Source organism: Sarcophilus harrisii, chromosome 3 (genome assembly GCF_902635505.1).
Source record: "Sarcophilus harrisii chromosome 3, mSarHar1.11, whole genome shotgun sequence".
NCBI lineage: Eukaryota > Metazoa > Chordata > Mammalia > Dasyuromorphia > Dasyuridae > Sarcophilus > Sarcophilus harrisii.
The window spans coordinates 490,634,625-490,657,862 of NC_045428.1; the positions used below are offsets into that span (position 1 = coordinate 490,634,625).

A 23,238-nucleotide genomic window follows, 5' to 3' on the forward strand; every position below is an offset into this window, starting at 1 on the left:
CCTGTCCTACCATAACATAAGGAGTCTGCCCAGGATACTGGAGACCTTCCCTAAATTCACTTGGCATTGAGAGAATACCAATGGCAGATTATCTATCCGTTATCCTTCACTCCCATCTAGTTCATCTTTCTTAATCATGCACTTCTTTGATTGAATCTATGACACTGATCATTCCTCATTTAACATGTTTATTCACACCTTCTATGTACCTCTCCATCAACCCTGAATGATGCTTATTATCATATTTAAAGACTTCAGTGTTTTGTGACTCACCATCATATAACATCACAAGTAGAGTACATCCTCCCTAATTATGGCAAACACTTGGTTGTGGGTAGTTATTGTTTTGTTGTTGTTGTTCAGTCTTATCTAACTCTTTGTGACTCCATTTAGGATTTTCTTGTCAAATACACTGGGGTTTTTGCCATTTGTTTCTCCAGTTCATTTTATATATGATTCTGGAGGGAGAGATCTTCCTTTTATATCTCTCTTGATATTAACAATCAGAGGGTTGTCAAATGAAGTTATTTTCTTTCTACATCTTTCAAAGCATCTTGTATAATATTGATATAGACATAGAAGACCAGTTGTTGGAAGAAAGTCTTTGGGGGCATTTTGCTCTTACCAAATAAAATTATTTTAAACGTCTACAAACAATAAACATAGTGGGATCTTGTGTTGTCTTCAGCCTATGCATAACTATAATGGTATAATCTGTTGGGAAACATTATTTGGAAGAGACCTTGAATTCATGTCAATGAATATCAGATAAAAGGAATGAGGATAATTGGCCTGGCAGAGAGAAGAAATAAGCAAATGGAAGAGGAAATAGACTTATTTGGTTTGATTCCAGAGGGCAGCAATAGGAGTAACAGGTAGAATTTTTAGAGAGACAAATTTAGTCTTAGTGAAAGGAAAATCTATCAGAGTAATCCAAAAGTACAATGAGCTGCCTTTGGAAATAATTTATTGCTCCTCATTGGAGATCTTTAAGCAAAAGCTGGATGACCACTGGTTGGGTATGGTATAGAGGAGGGCAGCTAGGTGGTGCAGTATTAGAGTGCTGGGCCTGAAGTCAGGAAGACCTGAGTTCAAAACTATCCTCATGTACTTACTAATTGTGTGACCCTAGGTAACATTTAACTCTGTCTCAGTTTCCTTATTTGTAAAATGAGCTGGAAAAGGAAATAACAAACCACTCCAGTGTCTTTGCCAAAAAGACCCCAAATAGGATCATGAAGACCCTGACATAACTAAAAATGGCCAAAATGGTATATAATAGTTACCTAGACCAATACAAGTTTAGATTATACTCAGGCTATATATAAATAGCCTCAGAGGTACCTTTCCATTCTGACAATCTGCCCTTCAGCAATGGCTGATTGACTGATGGACTTATTAATTAGAACTGATTAAGTAAGCTTCCTTAAGAAATCACAATAGTCCTTATGGATGAATGCTCTTGTAAAACCAGGACCAGGTAAGAAATATCAAAGGAACCAAATGTTTTGGCACAGGCTTGTAACTCTTGTTGGCAACCACCTCTACTGTATTTGAATTTTACCCTGACATTAGTTGTCCATCATATCACCGTCATATCAAGATCATGACATAGAGGGGAAAAGAATGGAATAAAGAATAAAATTTGAATATTGACTGTCACTACCCATGGGATTTTAAGTTACATTATCTCTCTGGGAATCATTTTCTTCACCCGTAAAGTGAGAGAGGTAGACTAGATTATCCATTACAGTCCTGAAACTGTTATTATTATTACTACTATTTTATAAATATAGATTTGTATAATCTAAGGTTTGCTATATGAACTTAAATAAGCTCTGATGCTTATCATGCAGCATCTCTGAATGGTCAGAAGAGGGAGCCAGAATCTCTTACCTGAAAAATGATTAATTTTCAAAACCTGGTAATCACTCAAAGAAAACAGGTATTTCCAAAAAAATTACCAAACTGTCCATACTTTTTATTTTAGGTTAAACATGTACAATGATAATAGATATATTTCCATATTTTTCTTGTTGTATACAAGAAAAATCAGACCCAAAGGAAGAAAACCCATGAGAAAGTAAAAAGCAAACCAGAAAAAATATGAAAATACTACATTTCAATGTACATTTAGTCTCCATATTCTCTCTCTAGAAACGGATGGCACTTTCCAGCACAAGTCTGTTGGATTTGTCCTAAATCACCACATTGCTGAGAAGAGCCAAGTTCATCACAGTTGATCATCATATAATCTTATTATATACATTGTTCTACTGGTTCTGCTCACTTCACTCAGCATCAGTTCTTGTAAGACTTTCCAGACTTTTCTGAAATCAGCCTGCTCATCATTTTTATAGAACAATAAAATTCCATTATTTTCACATGCCATAACTTATTCAGCCATTCCCCAATTGATGGGCATCCAACTGAATTTCTAGTTCCTTGGCACTATACAAACAGTTGCTACAAACATTTTTTTGCACATGTGAGTCCTTTTTCCTCTTTTATGATCTCTTTTGCATACACATACTTAGTAGTGCTGGATCAAAGGGTATACACAGTTTTATATTTCTTTGAGGATAGTTCTAAATAGTTCTGCAGAATGGTTGAATCATTTCACAACTCCATCAACAATGCATTAGTGTTCCAGTTTTCCCATATCCTTTCAAAATTCATCATTATCTTTTCTTTTCATCTTAACCAATCTGAGAAGTGTGAAGTGGTACCTCAGAGATGTCTTAATTTGCATTTCTCTAGTCAATTGCAATTTGGAGCATTTTTCATGACTAGAAATGGACTTAATTTCTTCATCTGAAAATTATCTGTTCATATCTTTTAACCATTTATCAATTAAAGAATATGTCATTTCTCTTACTATATAACTTTCCATACCTTTTGACCAATTAATAGGTTTATACTCCAAAGAGAGCAAAGAATGAAGGAAGAGACCATATGTGCAAAAATATCCATGGTAGCTCTTTATCGTAGTGGGAAAGATCTGAAAAGTAAGAAGGTATTTATGAAATAGAAGATTATTGGACAATTTATGGTGTATAAATAAAATGGAATTCTGTTTTTTGTGATAGGATGATTTTGTGTTGTAAGAAATATTGGCACAGGCTTGTAATTTTTGTTGGCAAGGAGACTGAGGCTGGTGAATTGCTTGAGTTCCAGAGTTTTGAGCTATAATAGAGCTAAAATTGATCTAGTATCCATACCAAGTCCAAAACTAATGGTGAGTCACTAGGATGGGGAAGGGGACATCCCAAACTGCATAAGGAGAAACAAGTCTGCAGAGGTTTGAAATAGAGCAGGTCAAAGATTTTATGTCAATTAATAATGGGATTGCATCTATAAGTGGTTGTTATACTTCTATCCTGAGTAATGTTAGTCTAGAATACTAACTCCTTTACCTAACATTTAAAGCCCTCCACAATCTGGCTCTCATCTACTTCTAAATCCTTATTTCATATTCCTCATATGATATGTGTGGAGTATTTACATGCTTCCCAATGGCACTATTACTTCCATTCCTGTCCTATCCACTATACTCAAAGCAGCCCACTATTTCCTATGTACAGCGTTCCATTTTCTATCTCTGTGCTAAGTGACAAGTGGTTGGTTCCTTATGACTTGAATATATTCCCTCCTCATTTCCACTTCAAAGAATCCCTAGTTTCTTTGAAACAAAGGTCACATACCTGCTCTTACACAGGGGCTTTCCTGATCTTCTTAGGTTTTATTAGCGGTCTCCCTCTTGAAATTACTTTATATGTACTTAATTTTGTATATGTTAAATACCCCCAGTATAGCACCATCACTACTATTACTACTACTACTACTATTGCTGCTGCTGCTGCTGCTGCTGCTGCTACTATTGCTACTATCACAACTACCACCACTACATTTACAACTACTACTATTACTGCTGCTGCTGCCTGACTCCAGGTCCAATGTTTTATACGCTGGGCCACCAGATGCTTCAAATGTTATTTTGTATAACCCACACACACACACTTAATAATATTTTATTTCATCCGATTACATGTAAAGATAGTTTTCAACATTTATTTTTATAAGATTTTGATTTTCATTTTTTCTCTCTCCCCGAAGACAAACAATCTGATATAGGTTACATTCATGTACCACAATTTGTTCAGCCATTCCCCAATTATTGGGCATCCCCTTGATTTCCAATTCTTTGCTACTATAAAGAGAGCTGCTATAAACCAAATGTTAGTTTGTTGAAGCCATAGACTATTTCATTTTTGTCTTCATATGTCCAACAGTGACGTTGCACATCATTGGTGCTTAATAAAAATATTTATTGATTTGAGTAACCTCTATTTATGATTCTTCAGAGTTCTAACATACAACTCTGTACTATCTGTCCATGTCACAGTTTCTATATTTCTCTTCTAGGATTTTATGAAAACAATTTTCACTTAAAAAATCTTTCAGCATCCTTTTTTTTTAACTTCATAATTCTAAGATGCTTTTAAAAATAGAAAGTTTTCATAGACTCTTAGATGTAGAAGAGACTTTAGAGACAGAGCTTAGAGTAGAACCTTAATTTCCTAATTTGTATTCCAAGATCTTTCCTATTATGTTATTTCATATAACATAAAGAACAAGATTTGGAATGGTCTAACCTGAATTTTTTAAAATCCTGACTCTGATATTTACCATTTGTGTGATCCTGTAGTCATCATATGTCCTTTCTGTTATCTCAGTTTCCTCATCTGTAAATAAATGGGTCAGACTGTCTTCTGAGTTACTTTGTGCCCCCATCCCTTAGCACAATGTCTGGCACATAATAGGCACTAATAAAATTCATCCTATATATAATTCCTGATGACCATTAATATGACTGAATTAAATGGATTCTCTTTTCTCTTTAATTCTTCTTTTTCTCTTCTTAAGGCAATACATTTGCTTTCATCTTCAAGTATATCACAGAGTTTGTAGGGGAAAAAAACCCTGAATAAATATCAGTATATAAGCCAGTAGAACACTTTACATGCCATCTACAATCATGTCAGACAGCTGACAAACATTTATTAAACACCTACTATGTGTCAGAAACTTTGGATATAAAGAAAGGCAAAAAAGTTCCTTCTCTTAGAGTTCACAGAAAAATATGAAAGACTTTAAAACATTGATCAATTCAGTGATCAACTGTTACCTCAGAGGACTGATGATGAAGCATGTGTCCCCTCTCAAATCAGAGTGGTAGTGAATTATAGGTTTGGAATGCATTTTCTTTTATTTTCTTTTTTTAACAGTATTTTATTTTTCCAAATGCAAATTTTTCAAAATATATAGTTTTTAATATTCATTTTTGCAAAACTTTGTGTTCTAAATCTTTCACCCTCCCTTCCTTACCTTTCCCATCTCCAAGACAGCAATCTGATAGAGATTAAATATGTGCAGTCCTTTTAAACATATTTCCATATTTTTCACGTTGTGCAAGAAAAATAAGGCCATAAAGGGGAAAAACCAAAAAAAAGGTGAAAATATTATGCTTTGATCTACATTCATTCTCCATAGTTCTCTCTCTGGATGCAATTGGCATTTTCCAATACTATTGGAATTGCCTTGAGTCACTATTTTGCTGGGAAGTACCATGTTCATCACAACTGATCATCATATAATCTTGTTACTGTGTACAATGTTCTCCTGTTTTTGCTCACTTCATGTAAGTCTTCAGGTTTTCTGAAATCAGCCTGCTCATCATTTCTTGTAGAACATTACAATTCCATTATCTTCATATACCATAATTTATTCAGCCCTTCCCCAACTGATAGACATTCAGTCAGTTTCTAATTCCTTGCCACTACAAAAAGAGCTGCTGCAAACAATTTTGCACATGTAGGTTCTTTTCCCCTTTTTATTATCTCTTTGGGATATAGAACATTTATTTTTAATGGCCAATGTGTTGATTTATTTTGTTTGACTTTGATATGAGAGGATTCTTTTTGTAGATGACATGGAGGAAGCATTGGAAAGAGATAGACTGACAGACAGATATACATATGTAGTGTCAATAAAATCGGCCAGATCAAATTAACTTTTTTCAGCATAAAACTCCAAATTTTTACCTATACTTGTCTCAAAAATGGAAGATCTTTTTGCGGGATCATTGATGGGTAGGTATAGGGGCAGAGGAATTTGTTCTGCCCAAGCAGCAGCAGCAGCAAACATTAATAGAGATGGAGGTAAAAGAATTGGGCAGGAAGGGATGAGTACTTCATTGCTCTCAAGAAGATGCTGTCCCAGCAACTGATGAGAGTTTAGTTGGAGAGAACTTAGTTGCTAATATCTACTGGATTTGTTTTTAATGCTTTGAGTTGGAAGGAAGGAAATTTTAACCTTTAAAAGTTTAATGTATATCCAGTGACATCTCTCCTTTGCCATTTTTTTTTTTTTTTGGCAAAATCCCTCCTCCCTCCCAACCTGTACTCAAAACCCTGGGCACGCCTATTAGTCCCAAAGCTGCCAGGCTTATGCCACCTGCCTCCTGGAAAGCTGAAACCAGGCTGCTCATCAAGTGCTAACAAGCCCAGCTTCTTTCTGCCCTGCTCTGCCCCCGAGGGAGCCTTGCCCTGCTGGCCAGCCACAGAGAAATCCCAAAGATCAGTACCCTCTCCTCCTTCCTTCCCTCCCTCCCTGGAGTGAGTGACCATGGCCTGGAATTTTAATGGAAAAATACAACTAGGGGCACTGCTTCTCTCTCTCCTTGGATGGATCTGCTCTTGTGTTACCACAGCTGTTCCTCTGTGGAAGAATCTCAGCTTGGAACTGAATGAAATGGAGAGCTGGAGCATGGGGCTTTGGGGGGTCTGTGTGATCCAGGAAGAAGGGGCTGTAGTATGCAAGACTTTTGAGTCTTTCTTGGCTTTGCCCCAGGAGTTCCGAGCATCCAGGATCCTCATGTTGGCCTCCAACGGGCTGGGCTTTTTGGGGTTTCTCTTCTCTAGCCTCGGTTCTGATTGCTTCCAGCTCCAGGGGGTCAGCTGGGGATTGAAGAAATGGCTACGATTCCTCGCAGGGGTGCTGGTGGAGGTGGCCGCAGCTTCAACTCTTTTCCCTGTTTCTTGGGTGGCCTATAGCACCGTCCAGGATTTCTGGGATGAACACGTTCCTGAGATTGTGCCCCGGTGGGAGTTTGGAGAAGCCCTCTTCCTGGGCTGGTTTGCTGGAGTTTTTCTAGCAGTTAGTGGATTGCTCTTGATCTGCTCGACCTGGCTGGAAAATGATGAACCACCTTTGCCTCCTAATGGCTCTCTGGTAACCCTTCCAACAGGGGGTCCATCTGAGATGCCAGAGAGGTTCTTCCATCCACCTCCAAGACACAGAGACCTGGTAATCTAGGGCTGGATCTTAATTAGGGAGCACAAGGAGAATTAAAATGCTTTCTTATCCCTATCAATTCTTTAATCTTAGCTGGTTTTACCTTGCTTCTGGTAGTGGTGACAGTGCTAATGGGGCTGGTGCTGGTGTTGGTGTTAAAAGGGTCCAGAACATAAGGGATATAAATGGGAAAAGATAAATGTTCTTCTATTAGATATATTTTTATTAAAAATGTAACAATAATAAATGTCACATAGTATACTACACAGTAATACAATAAGAACATTCTTAACAACATAAATGTTATAATAAATACAATATATAATGGTATGATAGTGAACATCATATAAATATGTAAATAATATATGTAATATGATAACCTTCATGTGTTTTCCCCATTTACTAAGGATTAATGAACTCTTCAGGTATCTGGAAGTGACATATTGTACCAGTGAAAAACTTCCCCATCTCCCTAAAGTTGGATATGAGGCAGCATAATAGTGGGGAAGCATGCTGGGGTTGCAGTCAGATTTGCTTAAAGACCTGAGTCAAATCCCAGCTCTGCCTTTTTTTTTAGTACCTGTGTGATTTTGGGTAAATCTTTCAATTTGTTTGGGTCTCAGTTTATCCCTTGTAAAATGAAAATGTTGGGTTAGAAGAATTATAATATCCCTTCTAGCTTTAAATCTGTGATTCTTTTCTCTTGACCTGAAACGCATACAATTTGAAGAGACGAATGCTTGACTTTGCTTGATATTTAAGAAGAAAAATCTTACTTATGTTACATTTTGATGCTACAGCTGGGCTTATGAAACCAGCCAAGATTGTGTCAACCTTGCCAGTAAGGTGACCTGGGGGCTTCCTAAACTATGTGAGTGCTTTCCCAATAAGGCCTATACTAAACAGGAAGATGCAATGTGGACATAGAAGAGCTGTCCCATGGAGGGGACCATCTGTTCCTAAGTAGCATAACTTGTTTTGGTGATCATCTCTAAACCTGTGGGCTACAACATCCTATTATAGAATATGACTTTCACTGAATAAACAACCCCCTATATCTGTGATGAGGTCCTTCTTCATTTAAAAAAAAAGTCAGTGCTCTGCAGGGGTTGGGGAATTAGTGTCCTAACTACTGGGCTCTGACAGGACATGCCTCTACCACTAATTTCTCTATCTCAGTGGAGAAAGAAAAGGCAGCTGTATCCAGCCTCAGTGGGAACTCTTGGAAGCAGATAAAATCTAAGTCCTCAGGATCTGAAATTAACCTGTACCTGGCAACCATCTCTTAAGAGATTTCTGGGATTAAGGAAATACAGCAGGATGGATTACGTACAGCTGCAAACTAAGGGAAAATAAGCACTTATAAGCAGCAGGAAAAGAAAATGACCTTTGGAAAAATCCAGTGATTAATGTTGGGTCCTAAATAGGGTCTTTGTTATCCAGGAGTTCACCTGGTCCTGCTGTGGGCCTTTCAGACCTCATCCTAATCTCATGTTTGCAGCATCACCGCCCTCAACCCCACTCCCAGCAGTTGAGATGTGTTCTGTTACCAACATAAGATCATAGCTTAATTTCAGTAAAGAGAAGTGAATACCAAAAACTTGTTAAGCAAACATTCTGTTTTCCTTATGTTGTGCATCACAGGGAACACAAGGGAGAAAAAACAGAACAAGTATTTCCAAAATTGATCCTTTCCTGAAAAAAAGGATGAGCTACTCTATTCCAGGGCCCTGCATGACTTTAGAGTAAAGAGATTTAGGAGCTCAGATGCAATTGCTGCTGTTTCGAATTCACCTACAATTGAAAAGATCTATATAGAGAAGTAAGGAGGGAACAGCTCTTTGGGCCTTTAAAATCAACTCTGTCTTTGCTGTTGGGAATTTGGAGCAAAATATTTTGTGATTAAAGTTTCTTCTTTTGTGGCAAAGGGATTACTATATTTTTGTATGTGCGAAAATTGGAGAATATGTCTGTGGTAATATCATAAAAGAAAAGAGGTTAAAAAACAAGATATATTTCAATTCAACATAAAGTGCTATCTTAAGTGCTATAAGAAAATGGTATTTATCATAAGAACAGAAGGAGTACATTATAGAAACATAGAATCAAAAACTTACAGAAGCACCTGCAATTGATATGGTGGAAAGAATGCTTGTTCTGGATCCTGGAATCCCTGCTTGGGCATGAATTTATCTGTGTGAATTTGGGCAAGTCATTTAAAATCTGTGTAGATACTGAAGTAAAATGAGGTATTTGGATGGGACAACTCTTCTAGCTCTAATGCTATGATCTTATGACTACTAGAATCCCTTCTAACTATATATTTCCTAAATATTATCCTAAATCAGAATTAGATGTAAATTTTGAAATTATCTTCTGATTAACAGGCAGGCAGGAAAGAAATTATAATGTCCGGGGTAGCTCTCTGGAGGGCCTCAGGATCAATCAAAGTCCTTGGTCTTTAGAAGGAGAAGTGAAGGAGGCAGGCAAGTTGCCACAGGACTGAATCCTGGACTCTGGAGTCTGAAGCCCGAAGTCTTCTCTTCATGCTGCGGCAGAGAGTCTGATCCTCAATCTCCCCACTCCAATCCTTACCTAGTATAACCTCATCACACCACATTCAGCAAGTGGCAAAGAACCATTGTCTCACATTGAGTAGGTAATTAGACTTAAGCACTTTGTTGCCTTTAGATTCAAATACACCTTTTCAGAGTTCCTCTGAAGGAAGCAAGGAGGGAAGGAAGGAAGAAAGGAAGGAAGGAAAAAAGAAAGAGAGGAGAGAGAGAGAAATGAGGGGGAATGGAGAAAGGGAACAAAGAAGGAAGGGAAAAGAGAGAGAGAGAGAGAACAAAGAAACAAGGAAGGAAGACAATAAACATTTATGAAATACCTACTATGTGCCAGATACTATGCTATACACTTTTAAAATATTGTTTTATTTGATCCTCAGAATAACACTAGGAGACAGGTGCTATTACTATCTCCATTTCATAATTGAGGAAACTCAATCAGGCAAAGTTTTCCAGACTCTACACCCAACACTCTACCTAATGCATAACTTAGCTGCCTACTGACAAGATATTTTAATTATGTATTTAGGGCTGGTCCTATGGGTGGGCAGAGGGCAAAAGACCTTCTTGGATGCTTGAAATCTCCACATAAAATGACTTCTATATGGAAAGGCATCATATCCAAAAAGGTCCTATCATAATTTACATTTTCCCAATGGTGTGGCTCTAAAGAATCACGAATAGAAATTTCTAATAATAGGACATAGGATAGAAACATTTAGATGTTGAAGAGGATTCAGAAAAGCCTGGTATATGGGATACTGACCAGGTAGAGGGCTTTTTGTGGCTAAAGTTCTCGAGACCAACAACAGTAGGTCTCAGACCTCAACATTCAACTGAAACATTTCTCCAAAGTTATCAATAATCTCTTAAATGATGGAACTAATGATTTTTTTTCTCAGTACTCATTTTTTGTAACTTCTCTGATTGATCCTCCGCAGGAATTCACTTTCTTCTCTGCTTCCCACTCTGCTACTAGTCTATTCCTTCTCCATTTCCTTTGCAGGATTTTTATCTAGGTCAAACTTGCTAAGCTTGAGTATCCCAAAGATCTCTTTCCTGGGCTATATTGTCTTCTCTTTCTATATTGCTTCACTTGGAGACCTCATTAGCTGCCATATATTCAATTATCATCTCTCTGCAGGTGACACAAATATACATGTCCAGCCCTAACCTTTTTCTTGTTCTTCAGGATCAAGTCTCCAAATGTCTATCAGGTACCTGGAATTAAATGCTCTGGAGGCATCTTAAAACTCAGTATATCCAAAAGTCAATTCCTTATCTTTATCCCCAAACCCTCCCTTCTTCCTAACTTTTCTATTACTGTTTGAGGATTCCACCATTCTTTCAGTTTCTCAAAGTCACCATCTAGATATCCTCAGTTCTTCATTCTCACTCCCTATAATTAATCAGTTGTCCAATCCTATAAGTTTCTAACTTCCCAACACCTTTTCTATAAGCCTCAGTTTCTCCTCCACCACTGCCAGAGTGGTATAAGCTTTAATCATTTCAGGTCTGCACTCTGCAACAGCCAGTTGGTTTATCTGCCTGTCTCTTCTTTCCTCACTTCAGGCCATCTTCCTTTCAGCTGTCTTAGGTTTGACTATGTTAACACCACTTTCCCCCATTCAATAAAAGTCAGTGCCCCTCTAACACCACCGGGATGAAATAGAAAATCCTGTTTGGCTTTTAAATTCTTAATAACCTGGTTCATTCCTGCCGTTTCATATTCTTACACCTTCTTTTGTTCCAGGTAGGTTCCAAGGGACACTGGCCTCCTTGCTGTTCCTCTCACAAGAGTCTCTCTCTCAAATCTAGTTTTTACTGTCCATCCACATGCATGGAACTTTCTCCTCATATCTACTTCCTTTGTTCTTTGGTGCTCTTAAAAATCTCAACTTCTGTAAGAACTTTTTCCCAACTCTTTAATTTTTTATGCCTTTTTATAAATTTTATTAATTTTTGTATTTATTTTATGCTTTTTTAAAATAATTTTTATACTTTTCCTTTGAAACTACCTTCAATTTATCTTATAAAATATTTTATTTGTACATAGCTGTTTATATGTTGTCTCCCTCATTAGACTGTGAGCTCAATATGACTTTACTTTTCTTTGTACCAACACTTAACATAGTACCTAGCATATAGGAGGCACTGTTTGTTGATTGACTAAGATTAAACATCTCCAATACCTTTAACCAATCATTGTAGAGCATGATTTCCAGTCTTTTCAACACCCCAGTCATTTTCCTCTTGATATACTCTAATTTGTCAAAGTTTGTCCAAAGCCAAAGTCCCAAACTGGGCTCCAATTTTTAGGGCAATTTAATCAGAGGTAATATCACCTCTTACTCTGGATTTCTATCAATATAAAGACTCCATTAGGGTTTTTTTGGCTGCTTCATACTATTGGCTCATATTGAGTTCTCCTAGTCTTTTCCTGGACTTAAAATATAAAACTGGATAAAAAACAGATCTGAGATGCTGTGAACTCTTTTCAACTCTTTCTCCTCTACATCTCCCCATCTTCTCCAGTTTTGTATTGTCTTATGAGCATTTGAAGGAGAAATACTTAATCATTCACTAGCTCTTCAAAAAATGACATCAGACATTTTGGATTTTTTTTTTTGTTTGTTGTTTTTCAGTCATGTTCAACTCGTTGTGACCCATTTGGGGTTTTCGTGGCAAAGAGACTAATGATTAGCCATTTTCTTCTCCAGCTCACTTTACAGATGAGGAAACAAAGTTAAACAGGGTGAAGTGACCTGCTCAGGGTCATACAGTTAGTAAAAGTCTAAGACCAGAACTCAGGAAGAGCAGTCTTCCTGAGAACTGGCCTGGTGCTTCCACTGAGCCATCTAGTTGTCCTGAAGACATACTTCAAAGTTTAATCTAAATAAAAGATTTTCTCCATCACTTTCTTAAGTCAACATTTGCTGGTTTCCAAAGTGTGAATGCTCACACAGAAAAGCTTGCAATAGTGTGGGCTGACTCCAACACAACCCTGCCAGTGCCTATGGTCACAATATATCCAGACCTCCTTAAGAGAGAGAAGTGTTGATGGCTTCAGAGATGCCTTTTAGCCCCAGACCTATGATCCTGCAAGGTTACAGGGTTTGAGGCTTCCTTACCCACCGTCACAACTTTCTACTGAAAATACAAATTCTTAGAACCAAGTTCTTTGAACATGCAGACTAAAGTAAGCTTGAAGTTTGCATCTGGGTACATAGTCCCAGTGGGAATCACAAACAGAAAGCTGTTCTATAGTATAAAGTATACTAAATACCTTTAGTTAGTAAAAAAAAAAAAATGATTTTTATATTATTTGTCTAAAGGGAATACCCTAGACCACTGGTTCCTGACATTTTTTGTTCTTTGAATCCATTTCAACACCAAAAATAGAATGTATTGTGAACCCTCTGCATCCCCTCCCTCTGCCCTTTTAAAAACATTTATTTTTATTTTCAATACCAAATTCTCTCCCTCCCTTCACACCAGAACTCCCCATTAAGAGAGCAAGAAATATGATACTCAATATACATGTCATACAAAACATATTTCTACAGTAGCCATGTTGAGGATGAGAGGTGAACAAGAAAAATAGAGTCAAAAAATTTTGCTTCAATTTGCACTTAAGTTCATCAGTTCTCTCTCTGAAGGTGGATAGCATTTTTCATCATGAGTCCTTTGGAATTTTCATGAATCATTGCATGGATCAGAGTAGCTAAGACTTTCATAGCTAATCATCATTAGTAAGATCACTTCACTTTACATCAGCTCATATAAATTATCTTCCCAGATTTTTCTGAAATTATCTCCTTAATCATTTCTAAAAGCATAATAGTATTCTATCATAATTACATATCACAACTTGTTCAGCCATTCTCCAAATGATGGGCAATTCCTCAATTTCCAAATTTTTGCCCCCACAAAAAGAGTTTCTATGAATATGTTTGTACTTATGAATCTTTCTCCTTTTTTCTTTGACCTCTGTGGTTTCCTTGAACCAAACATATTGCTGGGTCAAAGGGTATGAACTACTTTATAGACCTTTGGGCATAGTTCAAAATTGTTCTCCAGAATAGTTGGATCAATTTATAATCCCACCAATAGCCCATTAATGTACCTATTTTTCTACATTCCTTCTAGAATTCATCATTTTCCTTTTCTGCTTCCATGGCAACTTAATATGCTGCTCATAATCTTTTGCATTTATTAACAATAACTACAATGATAACATATTCAAAAAAATCCAAATTAAATTTTACTCATTATTATCATAAGTATGAAATTTTATATTTACATTTATAAAAACTCTAAGAAATATGAAACTAATTATGAAATAATTGAATATTTTGTGGGGAATACTCTGTAAAAATTTAAGTAATATATCAAAATCTCAAATGCATACTATTGGTTACAATATTTCATATTAAATTTATTTTACAAATTTTGTTGAATGTAAAGAACTTTTCTAATGAAATAAATTATAATTTGCAAGATACTTAACAGTATAATTATATATAAAAACTTGAACAAAGGTTTGCAGCATTTGATTTAATCATGGATACAGTCTTAAATCTGGTTCTGCATGTAGCTTATGTAGTAATTTGATTTAAAACAATAAAGTGAAAATGTTTACTCACAAATATGTAGAAGAAAATGGAAGAATTTTGCAAACACATTATTTTAAATTTTTAGTTACCTAACCAATTAACAAAGATGAATAGATAGTTACAAAAGAAAATGCTTTCTTTTCTATAGTTCAGTATAGTGCAAACAAGCACTATGTTAAATGATATATATAATTAAGGCTTAATTGTATATTGCTTAATTTTTAATTTATTAGTTTACATGTAAACTCACTTTTGAAAGGAAAGTATCTATTCAGATTTTACTTTCTTCTTTTTTACCACTGGCACACCAGCTATACTTTCATAGAAACTCTACTGGACAATGGACTGATATTGGAAGCCAGTTCATTTGAAAATCCATCAGATTTAATCATAGCATAATCAGAGGGTACATTTAAAAAAGAAAATAGCCTTAATACTGCAATGAGAAGTGATAAAAGGTTTATTTTTGCAGAACATTTCTGATGGCCTATGATGATTGTAAAATAACTTCTATTATGCATGCCAAATGATCATAGTTTTCAAATAGTTTGGCATTTGCACTGAGCAAATGCAAACATTAGTAATATCTTGATCATGTGATTAATCAACTGATGAGATACAACTATAGGATAACAGGGGAATGAGGGAGCTACTCTGATGCAGTACATAAATTGCAAGTGAGAGCATGCACATATGTCTGCTCATCCACTGGGAATTAATTTGCCCTAGAATGACCATTGCTTTGGTTTGGAAATGTTGCATTTGAAAGTAACTACTACATGAACACCAAAAGCATAGTACAAAATCATGTGTGTCAAACAGTTGCAGAAACAAAATTGTAATGCTTCAAATATTCTTACATTTCTTGTCATGGACACAATTGGGCAATTATTTTCTATTTAGTGAGCTCTTACAAAATTTTTAGTATGGACAACCCTTGGGCTACCATTATCAACTCCCAAAGAAATCACCAACTGAATGGTCAGCATTGTCCTACAGTTTTCAGGAATGAAGTCTGTGGATAAAGGGATTAAAAAAGACAATTTGAAAGTTATATGCTCCACTCACTAGGTCTCCACTGTTGAGTAGCAATTGCAGTCTTGAAGTTCAACTAGAACACTACATTGGACAGACATTAACTTGGATAGCTGCAAGATGTCCCCAGGAAAGCTCTAATAACCTTCTAGTTTTTGAATCCTTTGCAAAGTGAAAAAAGACACTAACTTTTGATTGTCCCAAAGGCAACCTATATATATAGTGTCCTGCTGTACATTTTGCTGTTTCAGCAAAATTTTAAAAGGTGCTCATGCTGTCAAGTGGGAACATTCTGAAGTATTTGAGTGTTGATTCTGCATTCTGTGATTTAGCATTTTTGAATATATTATTGGGATAGTATTGGGACAAGGGGAATGTGCTTAATCATGGTTCTGCCAGTGAAAGATGATGCTATCAGCCTTTAGTAGAATTCATAAGATGAAAGAATGCCCATACCACCCATAAAAAATAATGCCCCCCGCCCCGAAAGGATACTGATTTGTTATGGTGAAGTTAAACTGTTAAGATGTTTGGATGACTTGAATAAGGAAGTGTGTTGAGAAAGTAAGTTCAGTATAGAAGCTGCATATAAAATTATAGTCAGAGGTTATTTGGTGCATGACTGCTATGGCTAAGTTTATTATTTGATCTTAAGTTGTGTGGTGAGATGTACTAGGATTTAAAATCAAGAGAACAAATTGTGTTCAAATCTCACTCTTGTTGTGGTAAACCGAGTTGGGAGCAATAAAATATCCCTAACTGCATATTCAATATACCCAGCAGATTTATATATATCATGACAGTGGTAACTACTTAAAAGAAGGGTGAGCCACAGCTGATGGGAATGCTACACATCTTGGACAAGGACTAGGACTTAGGGAGCATTAGATACTGGCTGCCTTTGATGGGTAAACTTCTGGGATGGTCTTAGCAATATTAATGTAACAGTTGGGAAATCTGGGGGGTCGCCAAACAGTTCAGTTTCTGATTTCCTATCAAGTATCAAGTAATTCCTATCAATTTCCTTTTTCTGTAGAATGAGCTGACATTTAAAAGACCTCAAAAGATGGCATTTGGGAGGAAGAAATGCCATTTTCCTTATGTTCCTATTAGATATTTCCTCTACTATTTTTTCTCTCTTTCATATATGAAAATTCAGAAAAAGTGCCTAGCCCAATCTTTTTGGCTTCAAAGGCTTCATAAAGGTGAGAACTTTGTCTGTTATTATTTTAGACTCCGTCTTCTGGGATTTATTACAAAACTTGTCTGACCTAAGCCATGCCAAGAGATGATCCATTGGTTCAAGCATAAAGACCTGTCTCTTTTCCCATTCCATATGAATTCCTTCTTAGTAACTCTACTAAAGTCTAAATGGAAGTGACCAAGTTACTCATCCAATCTTTCTGATAAATATTAGACTTACACCCTGAAGCTAACACATGGCCTGAGAATCCTTGTGTACCACCTCAGAATAGCCCAAGCGGCACCAAAGCTGCAACTGGAATAAGTGGGTTCTATGTAATATAGGCATCAGAACTGCCTGTAAAATAGTCGATTATTAGGACCCTCCGTAGTTGCCATCTTGCTTTTAGTAACATGCTACTGGAACATTCTGCAAATGAAGGAAGTAGATGAATTAGATGAAAGACCATTCTAAAGTGACTTTGGTGGTGGGGATATGTAATGGGCTGAAGCTCAAGTTGATGCACTGAGGTCCCAAGCATGTGAGGCTAAATAGTAATTGGACCATACTCTATTAATATATGCTTGGAGAAAGAATGACTCCTGCCCACTCTCTGATGAGGTAAGAGAATCAGGAGTTCTTCATCTGTTCATTCACCTCTTAAATCTTCAAATCTCATTTCAGATTTTGAGAATAAGATTGGAATGTCCAGGACTTAGAAGGTAAGTGTCCTGTCAAGTTTCCATCTGTCTATTACCTCTAATAATCTGTCAATTTATCTCTACTCTTAGTGGCATTATTCTTTACAACACATGTGATAGTTTCCATTGGACTTAGAAAGGTTATGAAGTGTGCCTAGGCTTCAACAGCAGCCCTGCTATAATCAATCAAGGTAATTTTAACTCCTAATTGCTTAAACTCATTCTATCCACAGATTGTGTATCGGGAGTTTTCAATTGATAAAAGAGAAAGTAGAGGACTCACAGCAGCCTTGCTTAAAATCAAGTACTCATTTAGAACCCTAATTGCTGTAAAGCGCTCTATCCCCTACACAGACTTGATGGGTGATTTAATTTCAACTTAGATAGGCTAATAACTCTCTGTTATTGCCTTTCACAAGTCCTATCTAATGAGTAGGCCATTATATTTCAGATCTGCTGAGTCATCATAGTCACTAGAATGTAGGTGTGTCAGTATTTTGAATCTTTGTGGTCTAGTCAGAATCTAGGCTATTGGCACCATTGCTTGATCTAGCGAGTATAATCTGCTAGCTCGTTGTCACTGAAGTCCTCTAATGGTAGGCAATATAATATGACTATACTATTAATATATGTGAATAGACGTCAGCTCTTTATAGTCTGTTTCAGTATATATCTGGATTTTGGTGGTGAACTGAAGGTCAGAACGGAGTGAAATCAGAACAGCTTGGCTTATCTAGTCTGGGAGTATATGCTGAAGCTGCTGATACATGAGGTCCCAAGCACGTGAGGCTAAATAATAATTGGACTATACTTTATTAATATATATGCTTGGAAAAAGAACGGCCCCCGCCCACTCTTTATGCAAGTCCTGATTTGTTGTATAGGAAATGACAATTTTGGTGGGTGGAGACTGAAGGGCAAAGACAGAAGAACGAAAAGAACAGCTGGCTGGCTTTTGGTCTGGCTGGCTTCTTGACGCAGCTGCATACATTGCTATCATGATCCCCCCTTTACCTCTGATCCCCCTTCACTTCCGATCCTTCTTCACCTCTACTGAGAATAAAGATTAAAGATTTTCCCTTAACCTGAATTCCTGACTCCGGCTGATTTTAAAATACGCGGTCATCACAGGGATAAAGTTTGCTCCAGACTTGGAGCCTGATATGAGACAAATTAATCCTATAGTTGCAGTCAGATCAAGAGAAGTGGCAAAGGATCAGTGGTAGCAGAAGGGCCAAGGAATTGAGGATATATCCTATCCTTCCAACTGGACCCCAATCTCTATGGCTTCCCTCTAAAATAGTTAAGTGGCAAATATGATATAAATTGGAAGGTGGAAAGAGTTGGTCAGAAATGTAAAGAAAAAATGAGCTGAAAGTTGATTTGGATACAACTTAGGGTTTGGATGCAATTTAGGGCTGGATTCGTTTTTTCAAGTCAACTAGCTCTTCAGTCTATGTCTATCCACTTCTATTTCTTTTTCTTTCTTTTTTTTTCTTTTTTTTTTTTTTTTTTTGGCTGAGGCAATTGGGGTTCGGTGACTTGCCCAAGGTCACACAGCTAGAAAGTACTAAATGTCTGAGGCCAGATTTGAACACTCAGGTCCTCCTGACCTCAATGCTGGTGCTCCATCCACTGCACCAACTAGCTGCCCCATCCACTTCTATTTCAAAACATTCCTACTTGCAATTCACAATTAGTGTGCTTCTAAAATCGTGCCTCTGACATTATACAGAGGGAGTAGCAGAAACAATTCATGTTTATCTCATTTAAAAGAAGAGCACCATATTCCATGACTGTAGACTCCACCCTGAGCACATAATGGGTGCCATCAACTGAACATGAATGGATTAGTACCAGTATCTGTCAAAATTACAAAAGGTCATGGGATATTAGGGATATAAGTGACTTCAGAAATAATCTAATCCAACCCCATCATCATGGTTTCAGAGAGTTGGAGGAAGTTGTTTCAGGTCACAAAGCCAGTTAGATGTAGATCTGGGAGTAGAACTCCCAATATCACACTTCCTTAACACCAAGCTTACTATTTATCTTCACTGATGTCTTGGATTTAATCTGTAATCTAAAAAGTAAGACATCCTGACACTGTGTGACACCCAAACTAGTTGAGAATCAGGATTGTTTTAATTCATTGTACTTGTATTCCAGTACCTAGAACAATGTCTGGTGTGTAGCAAGTGCTTCATAAATGCTTATCATGTGGAGAGTTTGTTTAAAAAATGTTCCCATTTCCGATGTCTAAAACAAAAATTGGATCTTCTTTCCTCTATATGGATAGGCTTAGAGACCATCCCACCTTAAAGACCTCACCAGCCCCAATGCACTATGGAACAATAAATCAAACACTTTGCAGCATAAGCATGCTAGATGTGACTCAGTTTTCTGACAGGAGTAGCCTTCCGATTTATAGAGAATTCACTTTGCTATATTATATTGATCAAATTGCTATCCTCACTGAACTTCTTTTGATTCTGGGCCCCTCATTGACATAGACGGTCTACATTTTAATCAGTTAAATCCAAAAGCATTTATTTTGAATGCTTACTATGTGCCAGGCAAAGTGTTAAGTGCTGGGATACACAAAGTGGGAAAAGATAGTCCCTGTGCCCTCAAGACTCACTATTTAATGGATTTTATTTGAAGATGTATCACAGAAGGCTCACAACTACTTCACTTTGAAAAAGGACATCACACAATCAAGCGAAAATAGGTGTTACAGTTCCAGTTTATTGTTGGAAAAGGTTAAGCTTTCATTTAGGGAGTTTATATTGAGGAAAGTATTTAGATGACTTTCTCTACTAAAAAAGTCTGTACCAATTAATCATTATATATTTAACAGATGTTTGATAAAATCCTAAAGCATCTCACTAAGAACTCTAGATACTCGGATAATAACTGAGGATGAAAATTTTCTCTCCATATCTGTCACGGTAGCATGATATGGGATTTAGAGAACAGATTTAGTAGAGTCCCAGGGGAGCACTATCTTTCTCCCTAAAATCTCCCCTCTTTAAATTTCCACATATCCATATTTAAGGCACTTCTAACCTTACCTCAGTATCATCCTCCACTCCCCACTCTCCTTTTATCCTGCATATCCAATTATTCCACATAGCCAAATCCTGCCATTTCTATCTTATATATATCTCTTACAAGCTAACTTCTTTTCTCTGATCATGTAAGGTTGATCTTAGTTAAGGACCTCATTGTATCTTGCCTATAAATGGTGTCCCCGATTTCTCTTTTCTCTCAGCTGCCAAATAATTCTCCTTTAACACAAATTAACCACATGACAAATTCTGGTGGTTTCCTGTTGCACATAGAAACTCCTCTACTTAGCTTTTAAAGCTTTATACAGTATAGTTGCCAACTTATTGAACACTTATTCTTCCTCCTGCACACTGCAATCCAGCGAAAATGGACCTGCTGTTCCTCCTATACAAACATCTTTACCCTTTTGTAGGGGCTACCCTCATGTGTCTAGAATATATTCCCTCACTACCTCTACCAAGTTCCCCTATTCCTTCAAAATACAGCTCAAATACTATGTTCTGCACAGTCTTTCCTGAGCCCCACAACTAATACAGATCTCCTTCCCAAACTACCTTACATTCAAATACTTTGTATGTATTTGTATTTAACTTTATACCTGTATATATTTTTACATGTATTTGTTCTACCACCAGAATGTTAGCCACTTGCAATTAGCTTAATTATTTGTACTTGTGACATGGTATTCCATGTGTGACATGGTAGGAGTTTAATGAATACTCACTGGGTGACTGATTGCTTTTTCTCTCTCTACCTATCAAATCTCATCTTGAAAAATCCAAGGTTTTAAAAAAAACAATAATCTTACATGTCATGCTAATGACTCTTCCATTACTCACCTCAGCCAGAATCATAAAACCAAAGAGTTTAGAGATATTTAGTCACTTAAATTTGCAGATGAGGAAACCGAGGTCCACAGATAGGAAGGAATGGGTCCAAAGTTGCACAGGGATTTGAACCACACCGAGAATCCAAAAGGCTCAACACTGGAAAAAACTATCCATTTGATGTTTCTGATCCCCTTCTTAACAGGCCACATTTATACCAATTTACATAGTGGGTTTACAGTTTACAAATTGATAACCTTACAATAATACTACAAAGTAGGTAGGCTCAAAGAGATTAAGAAGCTTATCCTGAGCACACATGGAAAAAAAATTACTACCAAACTAGTATGTGAAAACTAAGTCATCTTCCTCTGGACTTCTCAAACTATCAGAAAACATCAATCTTATTATTATTTTTTTTTTTTAACATCAATCTTATTAATACAGTTCAGAGGTCCTTGTAAAACCCCTTGTAAGAGGACACCTACAACAGCAGGGTCCTTGTAAGAATGGAATATAAACAAGGTCACCTATCAGAGTACAGAGAGAGATTTAAGCTCTCAAATGTTTTTTTTTTTTTTTTTTTCCCTTTCAGGGATTTTTCTGCCACCTACAGTTGGAAAGTTTAGTAACTAGGCCTGGTAACCAAGGTATTCCTGGCTAATTTCCTAAATGTGGTGTGAGTACATGTTTTTGAAGTCAGGAGAATGAGAAGGGCCAAAAGAAGAAAGTAAGAACTGTGTGAAGTCAAGAGAATAAAAACCTGCAACTCAAGAATCTTATTTGGGGGTATGTGGAGATGCTTTTTTGTCTTTCCTTTAAAACAAAAAAAGGCCACACCTATGCATAGTCTCTTTAAGTAGTGTTAAAAGGTTATCAGGCCAGGTAATGATAGTACATATAACTGGTGACATTTATGACACAAGGTCTATCACTCAATTTCTCCACCCCAGGTTTAAAGGTAACTTTTCAAAAGAGGAAGAAGCTGAAGGAAATAAGGAAACATTTCAGTTATGTCCTAAAAAGAATCTTTGATGAGTAAAGTCAAGTCTCATACAATGTTTACTAAGTTAAGAAATGGCTGAAAGAAATCTGCCTCAAGTAGGAAACTCTATGTTAATATAAAGAGCCTATGACTGGAAAGAAAAATAGATTCTAGTCTCAGCCTTACCAGAAAACCTAAGAAAAAGAGACTAACAGAACACCCTCTGGTGGCAAGATGTATGTAAATATGAGATATCAAGAGAATGACTAAATGGATGCACCAAGAATATTGCAAGAGATGATCATCTCTAGTTCTAACAGTGGGCCAAGAAATCACTATTTTATGGAAAAGATCCATTACATAATTCCTTGTTCTTTTCTAAGCTTAAAACAAATGATGACAGTGGATTCAATATGAATTGCACAAAATAACACAAAGAAAGGCATAGTAAGATAAGTGTTCAATTATTATGAAAAATTTGCTTGACAATGAGCTTTAAAATAATATTATGTCTATGCAGGGAATGGTCTACTAGGGTACCAGCAGGAAAACACTGCTAGAAAACTCAGTTTTGATAGCTGTCATAAATGGACACATTAGAGAAAATCAGATAAGAAAATAAAGCTGAGATTCAGGGTTCTGTTTTTTTTCTTCAGAGGAACTGATTTTCCCTTACATTTCCTGTATGCTCCAGAATTTCCATCAAATCTATCTATCTCTCTTTATCCTCTTAACTTTCTTGATGTTTTAAAAAATTGAAATATAGTTAAGCATAAATGTTTACTTAGTCCTTGGAGGATAACAACCTAGACCACATCTACAGTAGAGTTTCTTGAAGTATTTGTTAAGGGAGCCACCACCTGCTAGTGACTACTGGGGATCTAATTCTGACC

General features: G+C 36.6%; 1 protein-coding gene across 1 annotated transcript; it reads left to right on the forward strand.

Moving 5' to 3' along the window:
- The first annotated feature begins 6,687 nt into the window (after positions 1 to 6,687).
- CLDN25 (claudin 25) lies at positions 6,688 to 7,388 on the forward strand. The gene has a single exon (XM_003764215.2). The coding sequence runs from the start codon at positions 6,688 to 6,690 to the stop codon at positions 7,375 to 7,377; it is 690 nt and encodes a 229-aa protein (XP_003764263.1). The 3' UTR covers positions 7,378 to 7,388.
- The last annotated feature ends 15,850 nt before the right edge of the window (positions 7,389 to 23,238 follow it).